The 12,765-nt window shown below is 41.0% G+C and overlaps 1 protein-coding gene across 5 annotated transcripts in view; it reads left to right on the top strand.

Annotated features, from left to right (window-relative positions):
- LOC137534105 (L-threonine ammonia-lyase-like) overlaps positions 1 to 12,765 on the top strand; it is a 101,364-nt gene that overhangs the window by 63,233 nt on the left and 25,366 nt on the right. For 4 of the 5 annotated variants that reach the window (XM_068255465.1, XM_068255467.1, XM_068255466.1 and 1 more), the window contains one exon: positions 11,189 to 11,246. In XM_068255465.1, coding sequence (XP_068111566.1) covers positions 11,189 to 11,246 — 58 coding nt within the window. Of the gene's footprint in view, positions 1 to 11,188; positions 11,247 to 12,765 lie in introns of those variants that run through there. The other variant, XM_068255469.1, reaches the window with a different exon arrangement.

Raw genomic sequence — 12,765 nt, forward strand, 5'->3', positions numbered from 1 at the left:
CTACCTGTGACCTGGATCCTGGCCCAACACAGTTCATGTTGAACTGCCCCGACCTGTTCGTACCGGTATTCCTCAAAATTGTTAACTGTTCCTTACAATCAGGGATATTTCCTGCTTTACTGAAGGAAGCAATCATCAGGCCTCTCCTCAAAAAACCCTCCCTGGACCCAGATGCAATGACCAGCTACAGACCTGTCTCTAACCTCCCCTTTCTGGGCAAGCTAATTGAAAAAGCTGTATACCTCCAGCTAGAAGCCAGAATCCTACAAAATAACAGTTATGACCCATTCCAGTCTGGCGTCAGGAAACACCACAGCACTGAAACTGCCCTCATCCAAATATGCAGCCACCTGCTCATGGCAAGAGACAGAGGAGAGTGCTCGATCCTCATACTGCTAGACCTTTCTGCAGCCTTTGACACAGTTGACCATGACATCTTGATAAACAGGCTACAGGAATACTGCGGCATTGATGGCATAGTACTTCAGTGGTTCCAATCCTTCTTGAGTGGCAGAACCCACAAAGTGTCTATGGGGCCCTTCCTGTCCACCCCTGTAACACTTAAGTATGGGGTGCCCCAGGGCTCAATCCTCTCTCCCCTGCTTTTCACGATTTACATGCTACCGTTGGGAAAACTAATCCAAAAACATGGTCTGACATACCACTGCTATGCAGACGACACCCAACTATATCTATCCTTCAAGCCTGGTGTGACAGACCCAACTCTAACTATAAACGCCTGCTTATGTGAACTACAGCAATGGATGAATGACAAATGGCTGAAACTAAATGCAGACAAAACTGAAGTCCTTCTGATTGGAGGGCAGAGCATGATATCAAAACAACTTAACTTGCAGTCTTCACCACTGGGAATAGGAGGCACGGATCTACGCAGCTCTGATCATGTGCGTAGCCTGGGAGTTCTAATTGATGGGGATTTAAACTTCAGAACTCAAATCTCTGCTGTGGTGAAATCATCCTATTTTCACCTGAAGAACATTGCAAAAATCAAGCACCTCATACCCCCAGAAGATCTGCCAACCTTAGTCCACGCCTTCATCACATCCCGACTGGACTACTGCAATGCTCTCTACACTGGCCTTCCAAAAAAGGTCTTGTACCGCCTACAGCTGATACAGAATACTGCTGCCAGACTGCTAACCAACCAACCCCGTCACTGCCACATAATGCCAGTTCTGCATTCCCTTCACTGGCTACCTATAGAATGGAGGGTCCTATTCAAGATCGGCCTACTGACATTTAAATCCCTGAATAATCTAGGCCCTGGATACATGAAAGATATGTTACAGCTGCGTAGCAATCCCCGCATTCTCAGATCCACAGGTTCTAATAATCTAGTCATACCCAGAGTCCACTTGGAAACTTTTGGTCCCAGAGCCTTCTGTCATGCTGCCCCTACGTTTTGGAACTCCTTACCTCAACAGATCAGGACAGCCCCATCCCTGGACGTGTTTAAATCCAGACTGAAAACCCACCTGTTCAGTCTGGCATTTGCAGAAATATAACTTTTGTTGTGTGAATACTTCATTCTACTAATTACTGAATCTGAGAGAGCCTAAGCGCTTTGAGTCCTATGGGAGAAAAGCGCTATAGAAATGTTATTGTATTGTATTGTATTGTATTGTAACTGAACTAAGAATTGTACTTCTTCTGCACTTAGGTAGTTCCTACAAGGATATAAGTTTCCCTTTTCAAAGCCAATCTGTCATATCCAGCTCAGGATACCATTCAAAGAAGCATATCACTCCTGCACTCATTAATAATCAACACTATTATTTGGTCACTATTCCAGACAGGATAAATAGGCAGATGTAAAAACAATATTAATACTGGGAAAAATGTACACCATCTAGACCAAGTGCACCATGCAAGTGCAGAATCTACCCTGACTTTGACGAAACTTTGATGTGGAGTAGTGAACAAATAACCATACTGTTTATTGTCAGTCCCTGACCTGCAGGAGGTGAAGGCTCTTTGTTGAACTTGGCAATTTGCTAATCACTAACCACAACTGAGGCACAACTGGTCACGTCAGAATGCAACCTCAGTTAACCTTGTATTTGTGAATGAGTACAACTCTGCCTTTTTATCACCCACTGGATAATACTGAAAACTATTAAGAATACCGCCAGGATTTAACCAGAGCATTCATAATGTAAACCTTGCACCAGGCCCATAGCTCCTTAGCTACGCCACTGGTGAACAGATCTTACTGTATAAATAGGAGCCGTTCACACTTGTCACTCTTGTAAGCGGACCACACTTCTGTACAGTCCACAATAATCCTAGCCAGACCACAAAGGACCATCAGAGTGAACACTACATTGTCTGCTCCTGCTGGCCGCACGTGGTCCGTCGACAGATGGGAACCGAGCCTAAGGATGTGTTCATACATTAGGCTGTGTTCCCACTATACAGTACAAGCAAAACTGTCAACAGCTCCTATTTTAGAAATAAGATGGCTCATATATTATATACCGGAGCCGTTCACATTTGTACATGGGATCCATTGCAGTAAGTGAGCCACAGTGCCCTCTGCGATAATCTTGGGCAAGTGGATGCATTCTTTCTCTCTCTCTCTCTCTCTCTCTCTATTTTATAAGTAGTAGACATTTACATTTGTCAGCCTGCACTGGATCAGTGGGATCCATTGCAGTAAGCGGACCGCACTTATGAGCCGTACACGATAATTTTGGGCAAGCGGATGTGATGGATATAACTTCTTAGGCTACACAAAGGACAGGCAGACTAGTCTGTGTTACACTGAACTCTGCTCAGGAACCAACGAGCACAGAACCTTTTATTTTCACTATGACACAGCAAGAATAGGAACACACATAAAAGTAACACTGCCATCTAGTGGCCATGCAGTATACTAGTCATACAGTAGTTGTTGCATATAGAATACATTCCTTGTATGCTAACACCCCCACTCAACAACTACTATCTATGTCAGTCCCATTTCTGATCTAAGATCCTCAAATCTATTTTTAGGAAGTGGTTTTGTCAAAGCATCGGCAATCATTTTTTCTGATTCACAGTACATAAGTACAATCAATTTTTGATCAACTAGGTCATGAATGTAATGATGTCTGACGTCGATGTGCTTGGTTCTTGCACTTATCTTCTCACTTGTTGCAAGCTTAATGCAAGCCTGATTGTCCTCAAATAAGACAGTAGGTTCTGATGTTGCCTCTCCAAGATCCTTGAGTAATTGCTGTAACCACACAACTTCTTGACTGGCATACGCTGCCGATATGTATTCAGCTTCTGTAGAAGACAGTGCCACTGACGTTTGTTTCTTACTGGACCAAGATATAGGACTGTTTCCCAATTTTAATAAGTAACCACTGGTGGACTTACGTGTGTTGTGGTCACCTGCCCAATCAGAGTCCACATATCCCATGAGGTTTAAGTCACCACTCGCTGACAGTTTCAAACTTAAGCCTTTTGTCTGTTTCAGATATCTCATAACTCTTTTAATTGCATTCCAGTCTCTTTCACGTGGTTTATCAACTCGTCTGCAAAGAAGAGACATGGCAGCTGCAATGTCTGGACGTGTAGTGGTTGCAATGTAGAGAAGTGCCCCCACTGCTTGTCTGTACTGTTCATTAGATGTGAGAAGATCATCTTCTCCTTCTAACTTTGGATAGGCTGTATCCATAGGTGTGCTTGTTCCTTTGGCCTCTGTCATGTTGAATTGCTGAAGAATAGACTCAATTTTTGCACTCTGGTTTAACAGGAAGCTTCCATCTTTCTCACGCTGGATGTCAATTCCAAGATAATATGTCACTTCTCCTAGGTCTTTTGTTTCAAAATGCTTGTTGAGTACTCCTGTTAATTTTCCAATTTCATTGTTGTTTTTGTGAGCAATGATCAGGTCATCAACATAAACTAATAGATACATCCATTCAGCGTCTATTTGTTTGGCGTATAGGCACGGATCAGCCTTGCTTCTTGTAAATCCTTCACTTAATAGAACTTGATTAATTTTTGAGTTCCACGCTCGTGCTGATTGAGGCCATAAAGAGATTTTTGCAACTTGCAGACAAGGTGCTCTTGTCCCTTTTTCACATATCCTTCTGGCTGACACATGTAAATTTCTTCTTCAATATCACCATTAAGAAAAGCTGTCTTTATATCGTGATGTTTCACAATCATTTTTCGCATGGCAGCCACTGTCATGAGTGTTCTGAAAGTACTTTGTCTAGCGACTGGCGCAAAATTAGCATCATAGTCCTCACCGAACTTCTGTGAGTATCCTTTAGCAACCAACCTTGCCTTGTCCCGACAGATTTTTCCTTCAGAATTACATTTGGTTGTAAAAACCTATTTACATCCTATGGCATGTTTACCTTGAGGTAGCTCTGAAAGAGTCCATGTCTGTAGATCTTTGAGTGATGCCATCTCTTCATCAGCAGCTTTATTCCACATTTGCTTCTCATGCATTGACAGTTCCTGCATCTCTTTCCATGAACCAGGTTCAGTTTGGATGGCTCTTCGGGCTATGTAAGATAGTCGTTCAGCTGGAACACCTTTATTGGTTCTTGTTGATCTTCTGATCGAAGGCGTCTCTGTTTCAGTTTCTGATTTTTCTGTAATAATTTCTATTTCTGTGTCATTTTCTTTATTTTCTTGAGTGACAGATGTTGATTCTTCCTCAGTTTGGATAGTTTGAGTCGGCTGTTCAAACTTTACACATACAGAGCTTTCATCAATAATCACACTTCTGCTGACTGTTATCTTATTTGTGTCTTGATGTAAAATTCTGTATCCTTTTTGTGATTCACTGTACCCCACAAGTGTTCCTTCTTCTGCACACGCATCCCATTTTGTACGTTTTTCTTTTGGAATGTGTACATAGGCTTTGCTTCCAAACATTTTGATATGTCTTAAATCTGGTTTCTTTTTGTTCCACAGTTCATATGGAGTTTTTGTTGTTGCTTTTCCTGGCAAACGATTTTGAAGGTAACATGCCGTCATGATAGCTTCTCCCCAGTATGTGGTTGGCATATCAGCATCAAAGAGCATGCTCCTCCCACTCTCGCACAGCGTGCGGTTCATTCTCTCTGCAACTCCATTTTGCTCTGGGTTATATGGAACAGTCGTCTGGAACAAGATTCCAAGTTTCCTCAGAATGGCTTGCGTTTTACCACTTGTATATTCTGAGCCATTATCTGTTCGTAGTACTTTGGGCATCCTGCCAAATGTATTACTTACTTGAGCGAGATACTCTTCTAATTTCCCTGGCACTTCTTCCTTATTGTGAAGTAGAAATACTGTAGTGTATCTGGAGTAATCATCAATGAAAGTCAGAAAGTACTTTTTCTTTCCTGGAGTTAAAGTTTCCATAGGACCACAAAGATCTGAATGAATCAAGTCCAGAGTTTTCTGAGCTTTGCTGCTGCTCTGCTTGGGAAAAGGTTTCCTTGTCATTTTTCCTTTAATACAGCTGGTGCAGATCACCATTTGATCACATGGATTGATCTTAATACCACTTGCATAGTTATTCTCACCTATTTTCTTTATTGTATCAGGACTTCTGTGCCCGAGGCGTCTGTGCCACGTGTGGATGCAGTCTGAATGCTTATCCTCTTTGGCTGTTTTAACCATTTCACTGCAGTTCAGCCGATATAGTTCATCTGTGATTTTAGCCTTTGCAAGCAAGCAATCCCCTTTTGTGATGACACAACTATCACCCTGAAATGTGACTACATTGCCTTGGTCAGTGAGCTTCTTTACTGACAAAAGATTGCTGTCAAGGTCTGGCACATACAGAACATTTCTCATATGGATCTTTCTAGTGACATGTGGAGAGATAGGACAGTATAGAAAGCCATCTCCTATTCCCACTGAATTTGTGAATTGTCAATTAGCTGTAGTTATCCTTTCTGTTTTGCTTTCATCAAGCTGAGTGAAGAAATGTCTGTCATTTGTCATGTGACTAGTAGCACCTGAGTCCACACACCATGCTTGCACTGAGGTGACACCATTTTTGGATCCAAATGCAAACTCCTTTGTTTCTGTGACATTCTTAGCTTGTTGCAATCCACTCTGTTTTTGCATTCTAGCTTTCCAGATTCTACAATCTGCCTTTAGGTGTCCTGGCTTTTTGCACACAAAGCATTCCCGTTTTTCTAGCTGCACATTACTTTTGTACTTTACCTTTAAAGCAGTCTCTGAACATAAACTTGCATGACTCATACTTTCTGCTTTACGCTTGTATTCATCCACAAGCTTGCCTTTTACATATTCCAGTGTTAGTTCATCATCTGGACGTGCATCTAGTGCTGTGACAAGTGTCTCATAACTTTCAGGAAGTCCACTTAACAATAATGCTGCCACATGGAAGTCCTTTATATCTTCACCAATCCCTCTCAGTCTCTCCACCATTTCTAAGGTCTGTCTTATATAGTCCTGCATTTCCTGGTCTTTCTGTAGCTTGGTCTGATAAAGCTTTCTGATTAAATACAGTTTATTGCTAAGATTGACTCTTTCATGCACTTTCTGTAGTCCTTCCCACATTTCTTTAGCAGTCTTACAGTTACATATATGTATGATTTGATCATCATCTATGCATAGGGAGATTGTGCTCTGAGCTTTCTGATCTCTGTCTATCCACTCCTCCGTGGGCTGTGCAGGTCTGGGTTCATCTATACATTTCCACGTACCTTCTCTTATAAGCAGCATTTTCATCTTGAATTTCCAGGACTGGTAGTTCTGATTTGATAGATTTGCGATGGAGAACTTTGCTGAGGGGATGCTGGCAGCCATTTCTGCTGTTTGTCTTTCTGGTGCTGTCTCCTGCACTCAATTGCTGTAGCTTGCTGTATCTGGTTATATCCTGGGCTTCTGTAGCATGTGCTGGATTTCTGTAGCATGACCTGGGCCCATAACCTGATGGATATAACTTCTTAGGCTACACAAAGGACAGGCAGACTAGTCTGTGTTACACTGAACTCTGCTCAGGAACCAACGAGCACAGAACCTTTTATTTTCACTATGACACAGCAAGAATAGGAACACACATAAAAGTAACACTGCCATCTAGTGGCCATGCAGTATACTAGTCATACAGTAGTTGTTGCATATAGAATACATTCCTTGTATGCTAACAGGATGCATTCTCATTTTCTCTCTATCTATATATATATATTTTTATATATAGAGAGGTAATGCATCTTCCCTGGGCTACAGGCGGACCTTTGAAGCAGACACTAACCTGTCCGCTCCCGCTGGCCACATGTGGTCCGATGGCAGATGGGAACCGAGACTGTTCAGTTCCAGTCTGGTCCTGTCAGTTTTGCATCAGTTTTCTATTAGTTTTAGCTGACAGGAATGGGACTGTACACTTTTTATGTGTGGACCCAGCCAAAGAAATCTCATACAAAACAGGACAGGAACATGGGTGAGGTTATGTGCCAGAATGTGGGTGTGTCATGGGCAGAGACAAATTTACATTAAAAGAACACTGTCAAACCACATGTTATAAAATAACAATGTAGAAATAATGTCTAAATAGCTGTGTAAACATTTTCCTACTTTTCATGTTAAATATCAGAGGCAAACGCTTTAATTCATTGTGTGTAGGATTTAGTAGGATTGAGCTCTATTGTAACAAATCATTCTCAAAAGGGGAGACTACAGAGAGACTATTTTTCTCTGAAAGCAAAAAACAGTATGAAAAGTTGTGGTTTCACAGACAATTACAAATGTTTATAACAAGTTACATTTCCTCTGCTCTCTTCAGACACTTCGTTCAGAGACACAGGACTTTCTCTCGCACACACATGCACATAACAGATGCACTGTGAGGGAATTCCCCCTCCCCTCATGGCTCACTCTACCATCAGATTAGAGCAGACTGCCTTCAGTTTAGAGTGAAAGGAATTTGATACAGTAAACAAAAGAGATAAGCAAGTGAATTGTATACATCATTATTCACCGGCACGTCAGGAACTCTCTCAATCCCTGGTTAAAAAAAAATGTTAATCTTTAGTGTTCCCTTAACTTAACAGCTATCTAAGTAGGCCCGTCCAACAAAATGTTGGATGAAACCCCCCTCTCCATTAATACAAAAAATAAATAAATACATGCAGCATATCACATAAATAGGCAATGCCACTTAAACATAACTAAGCAGAGTTACCTAGCTTCTGTACTGGCTGGTCTGGCTTTCTGCCGGGCTGGCTGGCCTGCTGCCAGCTTATCTGGCAGTCCTCCATAGCATTCCCTAACCTTCTAGTGGACCCTCTTCCATGCTCCCACAGGCCTTCCACCCAGCATGCCACCACAGAACCAAACATGCCTCCATAAAGGCACCACAGCACCCAGCATGGTACCACAGAACCAAACATGCCCCCATAAAGGCACCACAGTACCCAGCATGGTACCACAGAACCAAACATGCCCCCATAAAGGCACCACAGTACCCGGCATGGTACCACAGAACCAAACATGCCCCCATAAAGGCACCACAGTACCCGGCATGGTACCACAGAACCAAACATGCTCCCATAGAGGCACCGTAGCACCCAGCATACACCCCAGTGATGTATCACAGCTCCCAGCATGCCCGCCATTGAGGCTCTACAGCTCCACAGCTCTGACTCTGCCTGGCAGACATCTGGGGCACCCCAGAAGAGATCCGTGGCACATGCCACTGATCTTTGGCTTAGCAATGCTCCTGATACCTGGGCAAGACTGATATGCCAGTAGTCTATATTTTTGTTAATAAACTCTGCTAAACCCAAGTGAGATTTGTTTGAAGTAATTTGACATTCCCTCCAAATGTACTTTGTAATGTATTCATTAAACATTCCCCCCAACTAAACATTTTTTATGCATGAGCTGTTTATGTTTTAAGACTAAACCTAAACTTCAGATGTCATGTTGAACTAACATTGATCTTAACCACTCTACCCCCGCCCGTACGAATTTCTCCGTCCCTTTTTCCATCCTTTAACCCCCAGGGACGGAGAAATCCGTACTTTGCGCACTCCAGCCGCTGCCCGCGATCCCGCTCCCGCTCGTAAACACGCCGCCCGCCGCTAGTAAACACGCCGCCACCTGCTCGCCCGGAGATCAATGAACGGGAAAATCCATTCCCGTTCGTTGATCTAAGCCCCGCAATGATCCGCTGCTCTCCCATGGGCAGCGCGATCATTGTGAAAGAAAAAAACTCACGTGTCCAGCCTCCTTATACTTCCTCCGAGCGTCCGGAAGGACGCTTGGAGGTCGCATTAGACAAAAAGTTACTGTTGCCATCTTGGCCAAATAGTAAAACTACACCCTAAAAAATTTTCAAACACAAATGAGTTAGTTATACACAAAAAATTAACTCATTACCTCCCACACTCCCCATTTTTTTTTTTTTTGTAATTAAAATTTTTTTAAAAAATTTTCAATTAAAAAAAATACATAAATAGTTACCTTAGGGACTGAACTTTTTAAATATTTATGTCAGGAGGGTACAACACTGTTACTTTATAAACTATGGGCTTGTAATTAGGGATGGACGCAAAACTGAAAAAAATGCACCTTTATTTCCAAATAAAATATTGGCGCCAAACATTGTGATAGGGACATAATTTAAATGGTTTTATAACCGGGACAAAAGGGCAAATACATTTCATGGCTTTTAATTACAGTAGCATGCATTATTTAAAAACTATAATGGCCGAAAACTGAAAAATAATTAATTTTTTCCCACATTTTTCCTATTTTCCCATTAAAACACATTTAGAATAAAATAATTTTTGGCATAATGTCCCACCTAAAGAAAGCCTAATTTGTGGCGGAAAAAACAAAATATAGTTCATTTCATTGTGATAAGTAATGATAAAGTTATAGACGAATGAATGGAAGGAGCGCTGAAAGGTGAAAATTGCTCTGATGCTCAGGGGGTAAAACCCCTCAGTGGTGAAGTGGTTAAAGAGACACTGAAGCGAAAAAAAATATGATATAATGAATTGGTTGTGTACTATGAATAATTACTAGAAGTTTAGCAGCAAAGAAAATATTCTCGTATTTTTATTTTCAGGTATATAGTGTTTTTTCTAACATTGCATCATTCTATAATATGTGCAGATTACACAACACTCAGCATTCAAAATTATTCTTTCAGAGCAGTCTGTGAACTAATGACCTCTCCTCTGGCAGAGAAAAAGTAAATAGTTCAATAACACTTGAGATAATAAAAGTCAGATAACAGCCCTCTCCACGACTTTGAAAGTTGCAGAGCTTAATTGCTTTTTTGCATAGAGATAACAACTGGAGTTTCTTAATTCTTCCTGTACTGGAAACAATTAGACTGATGTATCTGATCTTAATGTTTTATTTCTTAGCTGTACTACACATACAAATCATAATATCATAATTTTTTTTCCGCTTCATGGTCTCTTTAAAGGAAGTAGCCAGTGCAGATTGTCACAATAGCACAGCAGTACGTCATCTTCCCAATACTGTGTAACATTAACTTTGTTTTATATTTACTGGTAACTTATATTGGAATTTGGATGTGTTACAATTTTAAAAAAAAACAACGAAACAAAACAGCATTTGTTAATATGTTTGCACTGAAAAGCACGGAAAGTATTCTGGATTTTAGTAACAAGAGCCTGTACTAAGGCAACTAGTACTGAACATCGTGTTATTGGTACAGCCTGCCAGTTAGACAACATTGCCAAAGTGAGTGTTTGAGAATTCTATAAAGTGTTATGTGCAAAAAGTATAACTTTTTGTCCAAACTTGTTACCTTGTGGTTCTTAACAAAGGTAGGCAACTTTACGTTTTTTTTTTCAATCTGTCATGTTGATTTTCTTGCTAGCCAAAGTGCATTTGTTATGAGAACTGTGGGAGCAGCAAATGCTGGGCATGTGGAATGCTGGTCATCTGACTATAATCCTGTCAATTTATATGGAACTGATAATTTTCAGACCGGGCACTCAAGTACTTCTTTGATATTCCTTATCTGGATACTTGTTCTATGTAAAAGGCTTACGTTTTCAGCCAAGAAGCTTACGTTTTCTTTATCCAAACATGCTAACCATATAACAGGTAGCTTCCAGTAGGCTAAAAGTAGCTGCTCCCACAGTGCTCCCATAACAGGCACACTTTAAGTAGACTGGTGGTTGGCATAACTGATTTCTTTATTTTTTTTTTCCAGAGTGCTGGATATGCAGAAGGAAAGTATTTTTCTGAGCAATGATCTGTTCACCTTGGAGGTATGGGTCCACTGGCAACATTTATAGACCTATGTAGCAACAAGATGCTGGCTAGATATATATTAGTGACCAGTTGGCTGTACACAAAGTGGGACAGCAGAGCTACCATCAGTTTTAAATGTATATGACCTGGTCTTCAAACAATGTTCTAAAAAAGCTTGAAAGCAAGAAGCCTACCAGGCAGACTTGCCATCAGACTGGCTAAGTGATTATCTCTCTTGCTTTTTAGTGTTAAAAACCATATATTCAAGTACTGCATGGGGCACTATCTGCATAATTTTTACGTTTTCCAGTTTGTGTTGGTTTCCTCCAAGAGCTCCAGTTTTCTCCCACAACACAAAAACATAAAGACTGGCTATTTGGCTCCTTTTCAATACACAGTTTAGACTTCTGTCCCTGAAAATTGTGCACAGACATTTTGGAATGATCACTTTACAGACACACTATTCTGCTGTGCCAGGCAGCTTATATTGGTCTATAGAGAGTGGAGGGGGCATGTGTGAGTGGCAGCACACTGCAGGAACTTTTTTTGAAGTTCTCACAGAACAAAAGATACGTTGAGTAGTAAGGATATTAGCTTGGGAACCTCAATGAGAGATAGAGATGAGAATGCCCAATTGGTATAGGAATAGATCAGACAAAACATTTAATCTATTTTATATTGAATTGGATTTAAACATTACCTGTCTATATTATGATTCATATTAAGTGCTAAAATCGATTTAAACATTGATCCACAATGCTGGTCTTTTGTAGGTTGTAAAATAATCATAGTTACATAGTTTGGTTGAAAACATTCGTTCATCAAGTCCAGGGGAAGGCAAAAAAACTTACAAGGCCTGGGCCAATTACCCTTAAAAGGGAAAAATTCCTTCCCAACTCCGGATGGCAGTCCCTGGATTAACTCTTCTGGGAATTACCTAAAAAACTATAGCCATGGATGCCCTTCAATGCAAGAAAAGCATCCAAGCCCTCTTCAAATGCAGATATAGAGTTTTCCATAACTAATTCCTGAGGTAAGATGTTCCAGATTTTAACCACTCTCACTGTGAAGGACCCCTTTCTAAATAGATGGCAAAAACTTTTTTCCTCCACACGCAAATCATGTCCCCTTGTCCGTCGTACAATCCTAGGGACAAAAAGGTCATCTGCCAAGCTTTTGTATTGCTCTTCGATGTATTTATACATCTTAATCAAGTCACCTCTCAGTCACCTTTTTTCCCAGCTAAATAAGCCCAGTTTGTACAACCTTTCTTGGTAAGTGAGATCTTCCATCAATCTGATTCATTTAGTTGCCCGTCTTTGTACCCATTCCAGAAGGTCAATGTCCTTTCTATAGTGCGGTTCCCAAAGCTGTATTCCATGCTCCAGATGTGCCCTCACAAGTGATTTATACAGAGGGAGTAGTGTACTAGCATCTTGAGATATTATTTCCCTTTTTATGCATCCCAGAATTGTATTTGCTTTAGCTACTTCTGCTTGGCATTGTATATGATTACCTAACTTGTTATCAACCAGT

Source organism: Hyperolius riggenbachi, chromosome 10 (assembly GCF_040937935.1).
Source record: "Hyperolius riggenbachi isolate aHypRig1 chromosome 10, aHypRig1.pri, whole genome shotgun sequence".
NCBI lineage: Eukaryota > Metazoa > Chordata > Amphibia > Anura > Hyperoliidae > Hyperolius > Hyperolius riggenbachi.